Below are 22087 nucleotides of genomic sequence, written 5' to 3' on the forward strand. Positions count from 1 at the left end.
TAGGAAACAGGACATATTGAATTCCTCATTTAACCCCTTTGGCTGGCGCGATTGTAAACGCCAAATCCAATAGCATTCTCTTTGTGACAATATTTTCTTTTTCTCTTGTCCCTGTCTAGTAATCACTTTTTCTAAAATCTGCCATCTGACTTGTGACACCTGGTGTCCATGTGTAAAAAAGTGCTTAGCAAGCAATGTCTCTCTTTTTTTCTCTATTTCCTTGCCTTTTTCATTAGTCTTAATTTTCTGGGGAGATTGTGGTTGATAATTACGGATGATAGATTTATGCTCATTGAGTCTGACTTTAATAGATCTAGTAGTTTGTCCAACATACACTAAACCGCATGGGCACTTAATACAATAAATAACATCCTTTGTATCACAGGTAAAGAAGCCTCCTACCTTGTATCTAGTGCCATGCAGCGGATGTGTGACAAAAGCCCCGGGGATAATACCACTACAGTGGCTACAATTTCTACATGGATATGTACCATTGATGTTATCAGTAAGGGGTCTCTGCTTCAAGTCTATTCTATGCTTAATACTCTCCCCAATGTTTTTACCCCTTCTGTAAGAAAAAACTGGTGGCAATTTAAACAAATGGCCATATTTAGGATCAGTCGCCAAAATTCCCCAATGTTTTAAAAAGATATTCATTCTTTTTTTTAGCATTTATATCATAGGAAGTAATAAAAGGGATTCGCTTAACCGTGTTCACCATTTTCTTCTTTCTTTTTAAGGCCTCTGCTCTTGGGATCAATATTACTTCATTTCTAATTTCCATTAACGTATTCGGACCGTATCCCTTATCCACAAATTTCTCAACTGTCTTTAACGACTCCTCGTCGTATAATTCTGGGGTAGATGTAATGCGCTTAATGCGCATTAACTGACTCTTAGGCAAACCTTTAAATAGCCCTTGTGGATGGAAACTAGATGGTCGTAACAAATTATTCTTATCTGTAGGTTTACTTGTAAACTGAAGTAACAAAACTAGAACCAGAAACCGTTACCATCACATCCAAAAAATGCATCTCAGTCCGGTCTACCGCCAGGGTAAATTTGATGGTAGAGTGAACAGTATTCAGATGGGACAGGAATTCATTTAAGAGATCTAATGTACCAGTCCAGAAAAAAAAGGTATCATCCACATAGCGCATGTAGCTATGTATAAAAGGCTGATAAGAATTATTTGAAAAAATATGTGTTTTTTCAAAATTATCCATAAACACATTAGCATATGCAGGTGCCATGTTAGCACCCATGGCGCAACCCTGCACCTGCAAAAAAAACCATTTCCAACAACTCACAAATAAAGTTCACTTTAAAACTGTGCAAATTTGTGGATAAGGGATACGGTCCGAATACGTTAATGGAAATTAGAAATGAAGTAAAATTGATCCCAATAGCAGAGGCCTTAAAAAGAAAGAAGAAAATGGTGAACACGGTTAAGCGAATCCCTTTTATTACTTCCTATGATATAAATGCTAAAAAAAGAATGAATATCATTTTAAAACATTGGGGAATTTTGGCGACTGATCCTAAATATGGCCATTTGTTTAAATTGCCACCAGTTTTTTCTTACAGAAGGGGTAAAAACATTGGGGAGAGTATTAAGCATAGATTAGACTTGAAGCAGAGACCCCTTACTGATAACATCAATGGTACATATCCATGTAGAAATTGTAGCCACTGTAGTGGTATTATCCCCGGGGCTTTTGTCACACATCCGCTGCATGGCACTAGATACAAGGTAGGAGGCTTCTTTACCTGTGATACAAAGGATGTTATTTATTGTATTAAGTGCCCATGCGGTTTAGTGTATGTTGGACAAACTACTAGATCTATTAAAGTCAGACTCAATGAGCATAAATCTATCATCCGTAATTATCAACCACAATCTCCCCAGAAAATTAAGACTAATGAAAAAGGCAAGGAAATAGAGAAAAAAAGAGAGACATTGCTTGCTAAGCACTTTTTTACACATGGACACCAGGTGTCACAAGTCAGATGGCAGATTTTAGAAAAAGTGATTACTAGACAGGGACAAGAGAAAAAGAAAATATTGTCACAAAGAGAATGCTATTGGATTTGGCGTTTACAATCGCGCCAGCCAAAGGGGTTAAATGAGGGGCTGATTTACTTACCCACGAACGGGTCGAAATGAGTCCGATTGCGTTTTTTTCGTAATGATCGGTATTTTGCGATTTTTTCGTATGTTTTGCGATTTTTTCGGATTCTTTACGAATTTTTCGTTACCAATACGATTTTTGCGTAAAAACGCGAGTTTTTCGTATCCATTACGAAAGTTGCGTAAAAAGTTGCGCGTTTTTCGTAGCGTTAAAACTTACGCGAAAAGTTGCGCATTTTTCGTAGCGTTAAAACTTACGCGAAAAGTTGCGCATTTTAAGTTTTAACGCTACGAAAAATGCGCAACTTTTCGCGTAAGTTTTAACGCTACGAAAAATGCGCAACTTTTTACGCAACTTTCGTAATGGATACGAAAAACTCGCGTTTTTACGCAAAAATCGTATTGGTAACGAAAAATTTGTAAAGAATCCGAAAAAATCGCAAAACATACGAAAAAGTCGCAAAATGTTCGTTTTCAAGTCGGAACTTTTCCAATTCGGGTCGGATTCGTGGGTTAGTAAATCAGCCCCCAGGTGTCACAAGTCAGATGGCAGATTTTAGAAAAAGTGATTACTAGACAGGGACAAGAGAAAAAGAAAATATTGTCACAAAGAGAATGCTATTGGATTTGGCGTTTACAATCGCGCCAGCCAAAGGGGTTAAATGAGGAATTCAATATGTCCTGTTTCCTATGAATACCTGCACAGCAGATTAATAGTCGGTTTTATATTTCTATTTCAGATAAATAAACCCCCTTTGGTACTTAGCAGGGATAGATACATTTTCTCTGTCTGCTGCGAGTAGGGTAAGATACTTTTTCTGATACATTTTTGCAAATAGCTGTTTCTGATATTCTTTGAATGTTTTTAACTTAGTAACAATTTTTAATTTGGTAACACTGTTTTATATTTTAGTATCCAGTGGGACCTGTTTTTTCTACAGCACTGTGTCACTTTGGATATTGCAAACTACAAGCCACTTTTCTGCGATGTTAATAGAAACTACTATATCAATAATAGTTAATAGAAACTATTATATTACTTGACACTTTATGAATTTTGTATAAAGATTTTACACCCATATTTATGTAGTTAATCACTTGTGTATATTGAATAATGTTAATTGATGAAGCTGTGTATGCTAATTAACTGGGTATTTATTGCCATCACTTCCACTGATGTGTATGCTTGACAAAGGGGTTGTGTTGCCCCGAAACGTTGCACTTCCGTAATAAAGTATTTAGAGGGCTAGTCCCGTTTGTAGCTCCTGAGTGCCATTGCTTTCTTCGATGCAGACCTGTTATATGTCATTAATTCCAACCCTCGGTGTGAGGTAGAAATGGAGTCAGAGTGTATAATGCTGTGGCGTAATTTGCTTATAAAATGTAACTTGTTATAAACGCTATGTCAGTGTTAGTGGGTACGACGTTTCTTATAGGGTGTAAAGTAATGTATAAGAAGGAAATTACTACACCGCCATAAGCGCTGATAGTAAACCAAAACTGGACTGCTTCCAAGGACCAATGAAACCCCGAGAGGGGATTATTTCAGGCACTCGAAATCTGAGCTCTGTGCACCAATTTAAGTATGAATTATTTTTTCACAATTTTATCTCTGTATAGATTTATCAGAATCATAATCCACTTAAAGCACAATTTTTGATATTGCAATAATTTCACTATAATTTTCCATTTAATAATATCTGAGGCAATTTGATGTTTATTGAAACTGGTGTGTGTACAAAGAAGGGGTTATTCTGTTCTCTATGACTTAAAGGAGAAGGAAAGGCAAAATCACTTAGGGTGAAGTCAAGTTTAAATCGCTTACCTTTTACGCCGGGCTGGTACCCCTGTTAGGAGAGAACAGCACCAGCCCGGGGTAGCTGCTGCGCTTCCTCCTTACTGCTTCGCACGCGCATGCGCAGTAGAGTGAAAAAGCTGAACTTTAAAAGACAAGTTGGCTTTTCACTGTAATGCGCATGCGCCGGTCCCGGGAATTTGCCAGCAAAATGAAGCAGGAAGGAGGAAGTGCTGCAGGTATTATATATGAGAAGATATTTACAACGTCAGGCAATTGTCAACTATTGATAATAGTATTGACTGACGTTGTAAATATCTTCTCCTATATAATATGTAAAATAGAAAACATGCACTTTGGTTTTATTTTTACTTGTATTTATATTGTATGAACTATATGTTATTGTACTTTTTACCATTCATTGATTGTGGAAATAAATTGATTGATTTTACTATAAGTAGTGATTTATGAGCGCCAAATCTTAGGGGGTTAATATTTTTTTGACTTACCTTAGTGGGTAAATCTTCTGTCCTCTTGCCGCAATTTACATTTTTTTCACTTACCTTAGTGGGTAAATCTTCCGTCCTCTTGCCGCAATTTACATTTTTTCACTTACCTTAGTGGGTAAATCTTCTGTCCTCTTGCCGCAATTTACATTTTTTTCACTTACCTTAGTGGGTAAATCTTCTGTCCTCTTGCTGCATTTTACATATTTTTACATTGTATTTCTGCAATTTACATTGCTATTTACACTTTTGCTGTTGGGATGGCATATCATGGAGATTATCGCGGGCAAATAATCTCCCGTCTGACACTGCCCTAAGATCAAAATAGATTTTAGCCCATTCTTCATGGCTTAATAGCAATATGTATTTGTAGATTGTAAACTCTTGTGGGCAGGGCTCTCTTCACCTCTTGTATCGGTTATTGATTGCTTTATATGTTACTCTGTATGTCCAATGTGTAAGGCCCACTTATTATGTAACAATGCAAGAACACCACCTAGACTTCGTTCTTCCAGTTATCAGAAGAGATTTAATCTTTTACATCGATGGGGAGACAATGTACAATGAAATATTGTGCATGAAACCTCCAAGTTGTTTACACTGTATCATGCCTTTTTATACCCTTCAGCGGGGGATTTTTGAAGGCCCCCACTGCCCCCAAATATTGTCCAATCAGAGTCCAATGTTCCCCTGTTATCTGTCCATCATTCGGGAACCTTCTCCTCACGTTTGACCACGCGTGATACTAAAAGTTTCTGGACATCTGGGGCCCTTCGATAGCATGAGATGACGATGTATGATTCAGCACATAGCAATTAATCATTCCTTATCTGTAAACAACTTACATAAATGTACAAAACAACTTATTTTAAATGTCTAAACTTTTACTGTAATTTGTGCTAGTTTTAGGCCTTAAACTTACTTGTAGGCCTGAAGCTTAAAAACCTATATTTAAACCTGTCCTCACATAATTAATCAATTCGGACATTGAGTCTAAGGGCATCCTCCTATGGCCAAAAAATAGTGAATAGCACCTGTCAGAACAGGGGTAGTTAGTTGTAAATTAAAGAAATAACCAGTGGCACTGGAGGTTTCAATGATATTTCTAAAAGAATGAATGAAAGCAGCCAATACAGACGTATAGATTAGATACATGAATATGATACATTTATTTGTGTTCTCACAAACTAAAGCTTAAACAAGAGTTCTACTTTATTTTAACAGATTAAAAAAAGTGTGGTGAAAAAACTTTTTCTCTGTTTGTGAAAAATGAATTGCACACATATTCTGGTACTACAGCTCTCTAATACTCTGAAAGTCTTCAGCCAGGACTTACAATACAATCAACTAAGGTTGTGCATAGTTTATTTCTAGCCAAGTAAATAAAGTTATGTATTCAATCCTAAAAAGTGGACAAAAAAATGTACTTCAAACAAAAAAGTAATTTTATTTATAATTTTATTAAAACATAAATGAAAACACGAAGCAGGATCAGCCAACAAATCTAGGACACAATAAATAAAACCAAAGCTTTTCTTTAATGACTACCACTTCCATTCCTGGCAAAACAGTAGGAAAATGCTCCAAACCATAGAGACAAAAGGAGTCGGGATTCCAACAGCAGCTGTAAAATAGGAGAAAAAAAGAATCAATTAACACATTCTTATCTAAATACATTGAAAAAACTGATGCCATTGAACAATAACTAAAATTAAATAGTTCTGTGAATTAAAGGAGATTTCAACCACCTTTGATGTTAAGAAGCCCCACCTGCCCCCCCCCCCCCCCCCCCCCCCCCCAGTATGTCCCCCTGCCAGGGGCGCTTCTGCCATGAGGCGAGTTGAGAAACTCGCCTCAGGCGGCAAAAGCGCCCCAGTTACAAGGGGCGGCAAAAAGCCGCTCCTGGTAACTTTAAGAGCCGAATTTCCGGTTTTTAAACCGGAAATTTGGCTCTTCTAGTGCAGAGAGCGCAATTGCGCTCTCTGCGCTAGCGATCAGACCGCCCCCGGACCCGCTCCTGCGCTGGAGAGGTAAGCGCTGGGGAGCGGGAGGGGGGCGGCATCCAGGAGCCGCCTCAGGCGGCAAGAGGGGCCCAAACGCCCCTGCCCCCTGCACAGTCTTACGCCTGAATTCTCCTCCCTCCAGAAACAGCGACCGGAAAATCAGAGTGCAGCGGAGCTCCCAGCCTCCATCTTCCTAATCTTCGTGAATGGAGCGGCGTTTTGGCGCATGCGCATTTGTAGCAAATTTCTGGGTTTGAAAAATACGCATTCGCCGAAAGGGGCAGGACATGCCGAAGAGGAGAAAGAAGACAAAAACATGGCGGCTGGGAGCTCCTCTGCACTCACTCTGCTTTTCCGTTCACTATTTCTGGAGGGAGGAGGATTCAGGCGTAAGACTGTAAAAACTAACATAAACACATCTAAAGGGGTGGTTTACTTTTAAGTTAACTGTGCAGGGGGGAGGCAGGGAGGGGGACAAACAGTGGGGGGGGGGGCAGATGGGGACTTAACATCAAGGGGGTTGAATTCTCCTTCAAGTTATAATAAAAAGGGATGAGAAGCCATAGCCCACTACAGGAGGATGAGGGATTTCTCAAGACTGGCACAGTGACCTACCACCCCATCGACTTTCAAAGATACAGTGACTCCCCCTCCCCCCTCTAAGGGGCAGAATGACCCACCAACATTCAGAGGCACAATGACCCCCCACCTTACCCCGTTGAGATTCAGTCACAGTGATCCCCCTTCCCCACAGACATTAAGAGGCAAAGTGCCCCCCACACATCCCACCGATTCAGAGGCACAGTGACCCCCCACCTTACCCCAAAGAAATTCAGAGGCACAGTAACCCCCCCAACACACCCACAGAAAATGAGATGCACAGTGATACCCTCCCAAGGCCCAAAGAAAATCCGAGGCACAGTGATACCCCCCCAGCCAATTACAGGGACAGTGATCCCCCCACACCATAGGCCAAAGAAAATCAAAGGCACAGTGATCCCCCCACCCCATAGGCCAAAGAAAATCAGAGGCACAGTGATACCCCCCCAGCCAATGACAGGCACAGTGATCCCCCCACCCCATAGGCCAAAAGAAAATCAGAGGCACAGTGATCCCCCCACCCCATAGGCCAAAGAAAATCAGAGGCACAGTGATACCCCCACCCCATAGACCAAAGAAAATCAGAGGCACAGTGATACCCCCCGCCCCCAGAAAATCAGAGGCACAGTGATCCCCCTCACCCCAAAGCCCTCAGAAAATTTAGAGGCACAGTAATACCCCCACTCACTGATCGCAGTCTGCCAGTAGAAGCCATTAGCATGTCTGCGTGTTTGAATGTACCGTGGAATAATGGGGCATGCGCAATGGAGCGGTCACATGGTATTACCACATGACCGTGACGTCACGAAGGTCCCTTCCAAGGATAGGAACTAGCCGCTACCGCCGTCGCTGTAGCGGACGAATTTCCCTGTGTAAGGAAGCGAACAAAGTAGAGGAATGGAGTGAGGGCAATGGGATAACCCATGGAAGTGATAATGCAGCGTTGCTAAACTGACCGGATTATAAAATAAGAAGTGGGAATAACTCGCCCTCATGTGGTGAGTGTGACTTTTATTGAGTATAAACGCTAGAACAAGCATGCTTCTCCAGAGAAGCTGTCGTGCTCTAACTCTCCTGCTGTCCCATTGCAGCAGCGCACTGCTCCCTAATGTTATCCATGTGCCCTACCGCATGTCTTCCTCCTGGATTTCGGGGAAGAAGCGAAGTTACTGGCGGTACCTAAAGAGACGTGTAATGGGGCCAGTGACACCACCCTACTCCCGTGTGACCCAAACTGGGGATCCTGTTCTGCGCTGCACTGCTGCCCGTGTACCCTGTGCCCAGATCTCCCACCCAGACACACAAGCGGTTGTCAATCAGATGGTGCGTGTCTTGCGTGCGGGCTGTTGTGTGGGGTTAAGTGCTCCTCAGATTGGGGTGCCGCTGCGCATCCTGGCAGTAGCTTTCCCACAACAAATGTACCAGGCTGTGCCACCTGAGGTTCGCAATGCTAGAGAGATGAGCCCATTCCCACTCCAAATATTTATTAATCCAGAGATGCGAATCGTGGATTCCCGGACTCTTAGCTTCCCAGAGGGCTGCAGCAGCGTTCAGGGATTCTCTGCAGTGGTGCCCCGGTACTATGCCGTGGAACTACAAGGTTTGTATACATTACGCGCCGCAATACAGTTCCTAGTAGGTCATACCATTCTTTAGAATAGGGGTGGTACTGCAGCTATAACATGGAGTCACTGTGCTCGAAGTGGGTTTTCCATGGTGCCTTGCTGGGTTGAAGGGGAAAAAAACCGCTTTTCATCAAGGAAGCTTGCTATTGTTCAGGAATTAAAATAAAACTAAAAAGAGAGGTAGTCTTCAATCAGGCACCTGCCTAGGCTAGCAGTGTCTTAAATGTGTAAAAGAGCAACTTTGGCACTAAGTATTGGCTATTTCCTCCCTGCCAGTGCCATATTCTTAGAGCCTGTCTCTGCATCTATTGCTGAATTACTAGACCTTACATCTGGTTTCATCATAAGTTACAGGATCTGCTTAAACCTTGAGAATTAAATTGTTTTCACAAACATGCCGATACTCCATAGCAGTTATTGCCCCACTGGGCCCTTTATACAAAATGATCCTCACAGGAGTTGCAAAGTCTGCTTTCTCTGTAGTTGCCCCTCTGGATAATATCAAATATGAAAGCATTATAAGAATCATAGAGCACCTACAGCAGAGGGAACAAAGCTTTAGAATAGCTACCCTGTAGTGACCTCTGAAATTTGCTATTCCACTATAAACAAATGCTTTCCTGTTTATCAGAGCAGAGACCCCAGCTTGTAAGTGCATTTTAAATGAAGATAGAGTGTGGGGCACAAATAAATTATATTGCATGCCCAGTGTTAAATAGCAACAGCACAACAAATAAGGGTTTTTTTTTTAGAAGCTTATATGGCATAGACATTGGATTAAAATATTTAAACCCTTCTACAAGGCTTCAATCCAAAGAAGTGTACTTCTGTTGTGTGTAAGTCTTGTGATGTTGCTGACTGTACTATTTATTAAAACCACCTATGCTTTTTCAGGGATGAATCCAAAGGGTGAACACGTTACCTGGCAGGCTCAAGGTTGGGCTGCCCGAATAATTCAGCATGAAATGGACCATCTGGATGGGGTTCTGTATATTGATAAGATGGATCCTCGGACATTTGTCAACATCAGCTGGATGGAGGTGAATGACTAGGAAAGCAGAATGCTTGAAGCCCCAAGATCAATGAAATGGAAATACTTTAACCACCATTCAGATGTAACGGCTCTTACACATGGGCCTCTCTTTTTGTGTGTTTAAAAATGCATGCTGGGAACATAACACATATTGCGTTTAAATACATTTTTAAAAAATGAAACTAACGCATATTTGTGATTTTAAAACACATCTCTCAGTTGTCTTATAAACACACCCCAAGCAGTAAAAAAACATGCAATACTTTACAATTTTAAACACACAGAAAATAATGAAATCAGCTGATGCTCACAAAGAATGCCTGAGTGTAAGATCCTTTGGTTAGTGCAACCTACATTACAGAAATGACAATACTCTTGGAAGACACCATGACTTCTTAAAAAAACAAAAACAATGCCTTGAACGAAGAGCTAATAGTTAATTTGATATTGATTACATTCTGCAGATTTGCTCAGGTTGCCAAGAAATAAGTTCATCCTTATTTTAGTTTTATTAAATATTGTGACTTGTGCAGTATCTAATGTTCAAAGGTCATTTTTTGTCTGTCTCCCAGAAAGATTATTTTGGGCCATTCATTTGATGGCACATAATCTGCCCTTTAGGGTAAGAACCCACAGAGCGAATTAGTAAAGGATTTCTGCTATCGTGAGCGAGTGACCGCTCTGAAAAGGCTTTCCACCAGCAACAGTAGAAGTCGCCGGTGGATATTGCTTCGGTAATCCGAAGTCGCGTGAAGTTTCCTCCTGCAGGCAACTTTGAAAAACAAAGTGATGCAAAGGGCTTTCAACAAGCGACTTCTATGGTAGCAACCCAAACTCTGCTGTCTCTTCTTTAAGGGTGTATTTATATAAAGCACCCACAACAACCAAAACTATGCTGTCAAAATGGCCCTACTTCTTTTCTTTATGGGGTGTGTGACAGTCACATACACAGATAGGCAATATTTGTATTAGTTCATGCATTCAGTTCTGTTACAGTACAGCAGGGACTAAATCTTCAGTCATAAAACTCTGTACCACATTCCATTATATGACATGGCCTGCACCAAAGCAAGTCGATACATATTAGAATGTGCAAGAAGTCTAAAGATAGGGTTATCACCTGAGCAATACTTGGGCCCAAAGGTCATCTTAATTCAACACAGGAAAAAAAAAAAAAGTGCAGAAGTCCAACATAAATATCAGTGTAGACAAGCACTGCAAGGGAAAAATATAACTTCCTCAAGATGGTCTAAAGAAAGGTTGCCTGTAAAACAATGACAATGAAACTACTTTATTTTGAACATACAAGTGTACATTAACTAAGGTGACGTTTCAGGCCTTACTTGGCTTTTTCTCAAGCTTGAGAAAAGGCTAAGTGAGGCCTGAAACGTCCCTTTATCCGAGGTCGAGCCATGTGTATCCAATTAAGGCATTTTATGATATAAAGGTGCTGTATGCTGTTTTTCTTTTGACTACTGGAATGGATTGTGGCCATTAAGGATATGTGCATCTGCTACTGCTAAACAGGGAGCTGACTGTATCAATTTGATATTAATTAAATATATGAATGGTATAAAAAAAGCCACCTTCTTCAGACTTATGTTATGTTACTAATATACTGTAAATCTCTGCAATAAAGCAAAATTGAACAACTGTTCTTATCAGGAAAGAAAAGCTTGTCCCATTAAGCAAAATCAGTAACATAACATTAATACTGCTCTACTTTATTTAACACCACATAAGAATTTTCAGGCACAGATAAAACCTTTTATTTTGATGATAGTGTCATTGTAGTTATGTAGGTGGAGGAAATAAGGTTGTAACAGTGGATATTTAAAGCAGTGTTCTAATGATAAATTCCTTATTCCTTAGTGTCTAAAACCCAGTAACCTCACTTGTTATTCTAAGAATTATTTAGGATGAAAATGAAGACTACCTTTTAAACAAAGTCCCTCCTTTAATGTGTTCCCCTTGAAAATTAGAGCAGAGGATAAAGGGTCATGCTTTTATTAAGAGCATCATTTTTCTGCTGCTGGGTGGCTGCATTCTCAGTTCCTTAACACACTGTAATAACAAACAAGTTGGGTATTTGTCCTCTCCAATTTACTGTACACTATTATAGAGAATATTTTGGCACTTTGTACATTCTAGTTGGTTTAACTTAAAAAAAAAAAAAAGCAAATAGGTAATAAACAGAATAAGACGTTGCATAACCAATATTCCTACACCTTACCTTCTATGTAAGTAGAATTACATGGAAGACAAAATGCTATTTATAATTAGGACCTGTTTCTAATTTGGGAGTGTAAGCTAAATGTGCACGATGTGAGCAACTGAAAGTATTTTTATTAGTCAGTGCAGCTGGTCTGTATTGCTAGTTTAGCATCACCACAGCAGAGAAAGGACAATAAATAACAAAGATAAAATAATAGAGTTGAAAGTACCCATCACATTACCCTTGCCACCCATCATACATAGTGCTGCAGTGTGTCCTGCATGAGGACAGGACAAAAATGCTTATTTAAAATGGGTCAATGACATCTGTTCCATGTATACACCCTATTTACAAATGAGCACCAGACAGATTATCCACTCAGAAAGAATATATTTACACAGCTCAACATATATACCCAGTAATGCAAAAAAGCAGAAACTGGCAGGGATAGATGCAGAAGGGCAGTAGGAAACCACCTCCACTGTATAATCCCAAAGGGATTGCAGGATAAGGAGTGGCAAAATGTCAGATTATCAATTAGAATAAAAGTCAGTATCATTCAACAGGCAGGCAGATCTCTTCTGTTTCATATGGTCTAGGGTTGGGAAAAGGGAAAGAAAAAAAAAAGAGTCACAAAAGACTGGTGACTGATGGCAAATAAATGTAAACTTCAGAAACAGAAGCATATTGAAGGTAAAATGGATGTGCCCAGGTTTTGAAGACCCTGGGGGAAAATTTAGGAGTCCTGTATATACAGGTGGGCATCTCCAGAGTCGGCAAATCCTTGTGTTGTAACTGGTGGGGGCACTTTGAGATAAGCAAGCGCATAAGGTGTCCAAAAGGCATGCCACCTCACACTGTACTGCACATCATCCCTCCTGGCCAAAGTCTTCTGTAAATTTCTTCACTTTCAGAAGATCATCTGAATTTACTGTTGGTCGAGTAGTAGCCAAAGACCTTAGCATATCAGACTGTGCAAGAAGATAAGAATTAGATTTCACGGTGGGAAATATTGCTTATTAATTTAGTAATGTTCAGTCATTACTTACCATACAGACAACAGGCTCTTGTAGTTTATCACTTGGCACCTCCATCCAAGTCATTTCTACTGCCCCTGGGTCTCCAGGAGAGCAAGGTGTTAAGAGATCATCAACAATGATCCCTGGATTTGTGCGTGAGGGACCACGGACCTTTACACAGCAAAAGAAGTAGAATGACTATTTTTCCTAGGGAAAAAAAATACCCTAATGGATTTCTCTGCGTTCACTTACTTTTTTGAAGTGTGTGGCAGATTGCACCTTGCGCACGGGCTGCATAAGAGCATCACGCACAATGATACTAATGTCTGCACCAGAGTAACCGTCAGTTTTCTTGGCAAGCTCACGTATATTCTCTTCGCCCAAACTGTGTGGAGTATTTCCCAAGTGCAGCCGAAACATTTGGGCACGGGCTGCCTCTTCAGGTAGAGGGATGTATATTCTCTTCTCAAACCTAAACCCAAGCAGAATTCAACTCAGTTTATGGTGATATAGAATAGGCATTGCTTTTTATACAATGAGCCTGTTTCTCATCATTAGAAACAGAGAAGTTACTGACGAATTATCAACATTGTACTATTATCCACACATACTCATATTTATGTTAAATATAACATTTTGTGTAATGAAAGCAAATATAATTCTATGCCACATTAATCATGTTTAATTATTTTGAAGTTATTAAATATGCTTTGCATATTTTGCATAACATTTGTGTATACCTCTCCTTTAAATATTTAGTACTACCTTACCTTCTTCGAATGGCAGAATCTAGTACCCATGGTATGTTTGTGGCTCCCAAAACAAGTATACCATCATTGTTGTTACCAACACCTGCAAAACAAAGTGGTGCTCAGCAGCTGGCAGACAATAGATGAATTACCTGCATACCTGACAGACTGTAGAACCTAGCACTTGCTGTCTAAAACCCTAAAAGTAGTTAGATAAATAATCCCTATTTATACATCCTTTTTTATTTTTACTATACCAGAATTTTGCACTCTGCTGCACAGCTTTATAAATTCACACGATACTATACTTTGTAGCATGGTGTTAAAGAGGTCAATTGCTGCAATAGAAGCCAGGATTTCAAGGAAAGCATCCCTATTCACAGCAACAGATGTGATAAATGTGAAATGCCAATGTTTAGAACAGCCAACTATTTTTAAATTTTGTCTTAATATTCCTTCCAGGCCACCTGATGTTAGTTGCTCTGAAGCTTCAGCTGTTCTGCTGACCCAAATATAAATAAGACTGCACAGAACAGAACACCATCTTAAGAGAATGAAGATCAAAGAAAAAACCTGGGGGTGGTTCACCATTATTTTCAAAAAGTTTTAGTATGTTTTAAGCAACTTTTCAACTGATCTTTATTATTCGTTATAGTTTTTTTTAATTATCTGCTTCTTCTTCTGACTTTCAAATGGAGGTCACTGATCCCAGTAGCCAAAAACTATTGCTTTGTGAAACTACAGTTTAACTGTTATTGTTACTTTTTAGTACTTATTTTTCTATTTAAGTCCTATTCCTATTCATTTATCAATCTTTCAGATAAGCCACACCCTGGTTGCTAAGGTAATTTGGATCCTAGCAACCAAATATAGCTGCTGAAACTCCAAACGAAAGAGCTGCTGAACAAAACCAGCAATAATTAAACAAAACTACAAATAATTCAAAATGAAGACCAATTGAAATTGCACTGTCTAAGAATATTACTCTACATAATACTAAAGGTTAACAACACCTTTAAGGGACCCATTAATGAAGATACAGCCAAAACTAGTACTGCGATAATTTAAGGCACCCTTTGGCTTAATTGACCCCCTAGTGAAGTGAAGCCTATGAGTACTTTTTTTTTTAATATATTTCCCCTTTTTTAAAATTGGCATGTTTTAAACCTTTTTCACCCCCTGATTTAGGATTGGTTCAATAACTAAGGGCTTTTGCTGAACATATATCTTGCCCATTCTCTTATTTACTTCTTGCTCTAAACGGCACAATTTGAAAATGAAACTAAAGCCACCTTAACAAAAAACCACAGTTATCACATAATTTAAAAAAAAAAAAAAAAAAAAATGGGCAAAACGTATATGTTCAGCATTAACATGATGCTTGCTAAGCAACCTTTAGATGATATCAAAACCATCACACCCTGCTACACATTTTAAGAAAACTGCCTAAGTTTAGAAATAATTGGCTTTAGATAAATAGTTTTGTGTTTTGCTACAATTTTGGGAACAAGGAAGCTTTGTAATAGAGCTTTGGGAATGCTGTAAGGAACGTAATGCTGCTATGGGAACATTGCAGGCAATAAGATGTGCTACGAGGAGTCTGCAACAGTATTGCTGCTATCTTCATCAGCTTCAAATGTATATACTTCAAAAAAACATATGGATGAAATCTAAAAACCGAGAAAGTCAAATCTGTACTACAGCACCTAAACTTTCAACCCTAAAGCAGCAAATGATAAAGAGTAACACCACTAAGGTTGGGGTTTGTACAGTTCAAACATTAGTATTACCCTGCATCTGCACCAGGAACTCTGTCTTGATTCTACGGGCAGCTTCACTCTCATTCTCATTTCTAGAACCACACAGAGAATCCACTTCATCAATAAAGATGATGGATGGTTTGTGTTGCCGTGCTAACTCAAAAAGATTCTTCACCAGCCTAAATGACAATGGACAAAAGTGAATCTTTCCACACAATATATCCATTTAAAGCTATGCAAAAATGTATTGTTACATTTCCTTCAAACTTACTTTTCACTCTCCCCCAACCACTTGGACATAAGGTCAGAAGAAGACACAGAGAAGAATGTAGAATTATTGGCTTCCGTTGCTACAGCTTTTGCCAGATAGGACTTCCCAGTTCCAGGGGGTCCAAAAAGCAGTATGCCTCGCCATGGTGTACGCTTACCTGAAAGGAAGAATATGGAAGTATAAAGCCAAAAGCAAAAAGTTACAAATTACATTGCTAAGCACCAATTATTACTGATGACATCACTAAGAAAAATTTATAAGTATATACTGTAATCTACTAAATAATATCCTTATAAACCGCATGCTCTGATGCCAGAAGGTGCCATTAATATCTTAATGTAACAGTAAAACTATGCTGTCTCCCTGTGTGCCATGCCACTGCCCCATTCTCGCTGCTCACCGGCCCTGCAAACCTGCTCTGTTGTTGCCGTCTGCGCCTGTGACGTGACGTGCCATGAATTACAATATTCCCAAATCTGCAGCGGCAGATTTGAATTTACATGTGTGAACAGTGCAGCAGCTAAATAAGCAGAGGCAGGAAGCAAGGGAGTAGTCACATCAGAAAATAAGACTTTTGCTTTCTTAATGAGAATGATATACAGAATCTTGACCTGTGAATAGATGGGGGAACTTGATAGGTAAGATCACAGCCTCTTTCAAAGCTTCTTTTGCACCTTCAAGACCAGCTACATCATTCCATCGAACATTTGGCTTCTCCATGACAATGGCACCTGTATGGATACAAAGATAGAATAGGAGCATATAGTATACTTTTTTGCTTTTGCAATTGTCATACCTTAGCCCTTCCAGCACTAAAACAAATTTACAGAATTTGAAAGAGGATATTTGCCTTTAATCCATAATTTGTCCTAAAAATAGAGTAAATGTTTAGTTTTGCTTTTCCTTTATTTAACAGTGCACTTACCCATAAGCTGCTCTTGCAGTTTTTTCTTTTCTGGATTTTCCCCCTCACTGTCACTGTCACTTCTGTAGAATTGTAAATAATAGAGTAATTGACATTACAAGATCATAAACAGTTGCCAAAATAAGCAGTTTCTTTCACATATATATGATAGTGATGTTTAAGAATATGTTCTTTTTAATGCATAACCAAACTATGCAACAAAATTCAAACAGAATTATTGACTTGAGGCCAGCAACCCTGACATATGAGTTAAGAAGTGAGAACTGACAAGGAAGCAGGTACCTGACAGCAGGCAATATGGGCAAGAGAGCCAAGCAGGACTGGCTACACAAGCTGTTTAATACAAATGGTTAAAAAATACAATTCTTCAAAATATGAATGTACAAAAAAAGTAGGTTACCTGATGTTCCTAATCCTATTTGGTGACCTGACTGTCCCCTCTAAACCTGTCAGTTATAGCTTCTAAAGCTAATGGCCTACTGCAGCACAAGGGAAGCCCCCTCATAGAGGAACAAGGGGGATCAGATAGGTAATATAAAAGCATCAAGACAAAATTATTCAGGTCATGCAAAAACAATGTTATAATAGATGTAAAAAAAAAAAGGTTTCATTTCTGGTGTCAGTATCTCACGTTCATGTGTGTATGTACACAGACAAACTCCAGAGTTCAAAAGTATTAAGAATGATAGGCCAAAGTTAATCACAATAGAGTATAATAAATAGAGTATAATATCAACATTGTGTGCACTCAGAGACAGGCTAGCAAGCCTGCAAAGAAACAATCTACCACAAACTGACACGCTCAAAAGCAAAATGGGGGGGCTAGTGCTCAAAAAAGATGAGGAACTGGTTTTCAAAGTCTTTGTAGCCCAAAGGGTCATACTGTAGTGTGAATGAGATAGAATATGGAGTTCTCTGGGTGGCACAGGTGATTAAACAGTGGACTGATGTTTAGGTGCAGCAGCAGATGGCAGTTGGGCCACAAGCACCTTCATAGCTTGTTCAAAGCAGGTTTGCTGTGCTTCATATAAAATTAAATCATGAAGCAAAACAATGCAGGATTTTTCCCAGATTGGCTTGTTTCATCAATGAAGTCTTTGCCCTGAACATAGCAAAAAAGGGAAAGTGCCACCACTAACTTTTAAACCATTAGGCAGGGTGCAATGAGGCTGTGACCACCAAATTCATATAGACAGCAGCAAGAGGTCCTTTGCATTCATAAACATTAAGACTACCAAGAATTGCCCTCCTCTTTAACAGGGATTGTTTGTTCGTTTATTGCAATATACTTCAAGCTGCCCAACTACATTTAAGTCATGCCCGATCTGGCCAATCCTACACTCACTTTTATCTGATTCATTAAGGATTCCACTGCTTCAATGTACATTTAACAGATAAACCAGATAAAAGTGAGTGTAGGACTGGCTAAAACCAGAAATGACATTGATAGTTGGTCAGTTTGAAGTAAATTGCAATATATGGACAAACAATCCTTGTTTTGCTTAAAGTGATACTGACACTAAAAAACGACTCCTCAAAATATGAATGTACATAAAAAGTTGCCTATAGGTCATGTTGATGGATTTTCGCTGAGAGATTTGCTTTTGTAAATAATTGTTATTTGAAGTTCCTAAACCTGACTGTTTTGCCAACCTAACTGTCCCTTCTCAGCCTGTCAGTTATAGCTTCTAATGCTAATGGCCTCCTGCTGAACAAATATGGCAGCCCCCTTATAGGGGAACATGGGGGATCAGACAGGTAATATAAAAGCATTGGGCAAATACTTTTATGGCAAAAATGAAGGTCATGCAAAGAAAATGTTATGATAGATGTAAAAAAAGGTGGGTGCAGAGGACCTCTTCTTGCTGTTTATTTGCCCTGATCATGTTGTAAGCACTGCTGGCATTTAGTTTGATAAGTAAGGAATGAAGAGGAAGGAAGTACTAAGTAACAGGGAGCATGGGCATAGGGAGACAGGACTGACTACACAGGCACAGGAAGTAATACAAAGTTTGTGATTATAGGCTAAGACGCAGTTTAGGGCAGGCAGATTAGTCAGAGAAACACAAGTATAGCAACAGTATACACACAAAAACAGGTGAGGAGCCCTTAAAATTATATTAAAAAGAACTGGTTCCCCTGCAAATAGTACTAATCCACAAATCCTATATTCTCTGAGCACTTAAGATCAGGCACAGGCAATAGAGTCACTGGCTCTTAAATATATGTGATGTATGTTCCGCTGGGCTGGTATTAGCACTAAAGAGTTAACTTGTGCACCTGGGCTGACATCCCAGCATGGGCGTGAAAATACCATCACCTCTATGCCACATAGAAAAGTCAGTACCCATGCCAAAGGCACAATAATATCATATTAAAAGTCAACTAAAGCCACGCTGATTTTTAATATGCTTCTAGATATAAGCTGGCGACTCTGCCACTATCTCCCGTTTACACTATTATACCTAAAGAATTCATCAACAGAAATCTAGGTGAGCAGGGGCTGTAGGAGAGAAGGTTACATGAGGATATCCTCACTGTTATAAGGCTACTGTACCTCCTGACATGTGCAGCAGCCCTGTCTTTGAGGTATATAATTTATCTTTGCTGATTATTTGTTTAATAAATAATATGACTGCTCTTATTCTTTTGCAGATATCCATTTACATACTCCATAAAACCTTTGAACACTAAAACGTCTTACCCCTTCTCATTTTGAGACTCCTTCACTGGTTTCTTATTTTGTTTGTCCTTGGTCTTAAGGTAATCTTTTAATTTTTCTGCCCGATCAAGATACTGCATGCACTTGGCTCGGATACTCTCCTTGGCTTTGTCGCTGTGAGCTTCATCTGGTATTCAAAACAAAAAAAACATGGTACAAACATAAATCTGTCTAAATGTCATACCCTTAATTAAAATAATCTTACTGTTCCTCTTGCACTTACATTTGATGGCATGCAAAAAGTACTCCACTGCATGTTGATATAGCCTCAGGGCCTCCTCATAATTCTTATTCTTGTCCTCCTCTGTGGCTTTAGTTACCAAATCAATGGCTTTCTGTAATGAAAAAAAAAAAAGAGTATTAAGGGAAATGTTGGAAACAACATATCTAGCTGTGAGTGTGAGTGAATGGCTTGGCAGAACTTACATAAAACCTGCAAAACAATGTAGAAGATGTATTCTCTGATAACAGAACAAATCACTTGTGATTAAAGGAGAAGGAAAGTCTAAGTGGAGTGAAAAGCCGAACTTTAACAGAGAAGTCAGCTTTTTACTCTACTGCGCATGCATCTGTCCGGGACAATTTGCTAGCTAGCAAATAGGAAGGAGGAAGCTCTGCGCTACAGGTACCCCGGGCTGGTGCTGTTTTCTCCTAACAGGGGCACCAGCCCGGGGTACAAGGTAAGCGATTTAAGTCACTTGGGGGTGCCTAACATTTTGGCACCCCCAAGTGACTTAGCCTTTCCTTGTCCTTTAAACATGAATAGGTAAAAAGAGAACTTCCTCTAACTTTTGAATATTTTAAATTAGAAATAAGTACATCAAGTTCAACCCTTCCAAAACTCTTTACAATATGATACAAAGGAAGGCAAGCAAAACCCCCACCAGGCCAGCTGCCAAATGAGCCTTATGGGTGGAAAATCATTCTTTATGTTATAACAGCAATCTGAATGCTTGCAGTGTTAATCACTGCTAATGTAATGGCATATTTAGAATGGGATTGAATCCGCCCACTACTGCGTCTCTTGGCAGAGAATTACAGAATTTGCATATAGAAATATTTTGGACATTAATCTTAGCTTTCATAAATATTTTCCTTAAGTTTCTCTCTTTATTAACAATCAACGTATTTCTACGACACATCCCAGAATAACTTCTTTAGGTCTCAGTTACGCTGAGTCCCTTTATCTGATTCAGTCTGTCATACTGAACGATTAACCATTTTGTCTACTAATGTCAAATGAGCCTGGTAACACTGTAACAGTATGCACTCTCGATGACTGAACGTAAACATAGCAGCCCAATAGTACAAACTACACTCCTCTGCTTCTTAATTCCTATAAGAGCAATTCCCAGAGCTCTAAGGGGTTGGGTTAGTATTTTAGAGTGTACTAGTCACACAAACTTAAGTGCCATGACAGGATAACTGCCCCTGGGTATGTATCTTGGTCATTAGTTAGAAATCTAATACAGCACTGTCAGTAGTACTTTAACAATTGCAGCATGGTACCTCTTTTGACTGAACTACGTTTATGTCTATGCTAATGGGCCATATGTATCCCTATAGCAGTGATCCCCAACCAGTGGCTCGGAGGCAACATTTTGCTCACCAACCCCTTGGATGTTGCTCTCAGTGCCCTAATAAACCAGGTAGTTTTTTTTTTTAAATACTGACTTGGTGGCAAGATTTGGTTGAATAAAAACAAGATTTGCTACCAAATAAAGCCCCCTGTAAGCTGATAGTGTGCACAGAGGCCCCTAATAGCCAATCTTATCCCTTATTTGGCACCTCCATGAACTTTTATGGTGCTTGTGTTGCTCTCCAAGTCTTTTTACATTTGACTGTGGCTCACGAGTAAGAAAGGTTGGGGATCCCTGCCCTATAGAGACATCTAGAGAAAATGCATTTTAAAAAATGAAATCTAATTAGGGAATCTGAACTATACAAGCTGCCCTACATGTTAGCACGTTAAATGACAAGGGGATTCAATGCTGATGTGGCTGGAGTAGGACACATGCAGTGTAACCGGGGGCTTGGGAAACACAGGCATCTGTGACATGGGTATGGCACCCACTTAGTACAACATGATAACAAATAACTCGCTGCTACAACTATGCAGCAACTAGGTTTTTCAGGCAGTTACAGCCAAACGCCCTAACATGTGAATATAGAATGTGAGCGCCAGGATGAAGTTACCGGAGTAACAAAGAGTGCTCCTTAACCCCCCTGAGAGCCCCACTGTAAACCCAGAGTTTCCCTCTCTACCGTGACACCACCATAAGGCATTGCCTTTATAGCTGCACTCACTACTCTCCCAAGCATCCAGCAGCCCCACTACCTGCAGGGTTGACGTTGTCATCTCATCTCCCGGTCCCGGTGCCTCGGGTGTTCCTGTGGATTCCGGGCCCGTCACTTCACCGGAACCGGATCTGACGGCATAGACCAAACTGGGAAGCAAGTGTATCACGTGCCTAGGATGCGACCGAAAACTGGTTGTCAGTCGATCAATGGGGGTGGGACATTAGGCAAGAAAATGTGTAATGGGTAATTTGGTTGATGGGAGTGGAAGGGCAATGACAACATAAAACTAAGGCTTTATTACAAGTCGCACTGGCGGAATAATAAGGCGACGTGCAGTCAGGGGATACACAGAGGGATGAAGTTTATGGGGAATTCCCATATTAGTGATTAGTTTCTAATTTTCCTTTTTCTAGAATCCACTATTTAAGAGTG

The 22087-nt window shown here is 39.7% G+C and overlaps 2 protein-coding genes and 2 long non-coding RNA genes across 5 annotated transcripts; 2 read left to right on the forward strand and 2 right to left on the reverse strand.

Annotated features, from left to right (window-relative positions):
* Positions 1-2885: 2885 nt before the first annotated feature.
* LOC116410402 lies at positions 2886-3212 on the forward strand. Its single transcript, XR_004222367.1, has 2 exons — positions 2886-2935; positions 3045-3212. It is a non-coding gene; the product is annotated as an uncharacterized LOC116410402 (long non-coding RNA).
* Positions 3213-5872: 2660 nt separating this feature from the next.
* Positions 5873-7802, reverse strand: LOC116410403. Its single transcript, XR_004222368.1, has 2 exons — positions 7724-7802; positions 5873-6056 (listed from the first exon to the last, which is right to left on the reverse strand). It is a non-coding gene; the product is annotated as an uncharacterized LOC116410403 (long non-coding RNA).
* pdf (peptide deformylase, mitochondrial) lies at positions 7793-11870 on the forward strand. 2 transcript variants are annotated; one of them, NM_001004979.1, is made up of 3 exons: positions 7903-8635; positions 9555-10974; positions 11077-11274. In NM_001004979.1, the coding sequence occupies exons 1-2, from the start codon at positions 8074-8076 to the stop codon at positions 9710-9712; spliced, it is 720 nt and encodes a 239-aa protein (NP_001004979.1). In that variant the 5' UTR covers positions 7903-8073; the 3' UTR covers positions 9713-10974; positions 11077-11274. The 2 variants fall into 2 exon arrangements, with proteins under 2 accessions (XP_012819984.2, NP_001004979.1); XM_012964530.3 differs by having other exon boundaries at positions 7793-8635; positions 9555-11870.
* A 408-nt stretch (positions 11871-12278) lies between these two features.
* vps4a (vacuolar protein sorting 4 homolog A) lies at positions 12279-21853 on the reverse strand. Its single transcript, XM_002943887.5, has 11 exons — positions 21693-21853; positions 19578-19689; positions 19337-19481; positions 16633-16694; positions 16319-16438; positions 15708-15864; positions 15467-15615; positions 13698-13779; positions 13180-13399; positions 12958-13098; positions 12279-12879 (listed from the first exon to the last, which is right to left on the reverse strand). Exons 1-11 carry the CDS (start codon positions 21711-21713, stop codon positions 12778-12780), a joined length of 1311 nt encoding a protein of 436 aa, XP_002943933.1. The 5' UTR covers positions 21714-21853; the 3' UTR covers positions 12279-12777.
* Between the last annotated feature and the right edge of the window lie 234 nt (positions 21854-22087).

The sequence above is a fragment of the Xenopus tropicalis genome, chromosome 4 (assembly GCF_000004195.4).
Source record: "Xenopus tropicalis strain Nigerian chromosome 4, UCB_Xtro_10.0, whole genome shotgun sequence".
In the NCBI taxonomy this organism is placed as follows: domain Eukaryota; kingdom Metazoa; phylum Chordata; class Amphibia; order Anura; family Pipidae; genus Xenopus; species Xenopus tropicalis.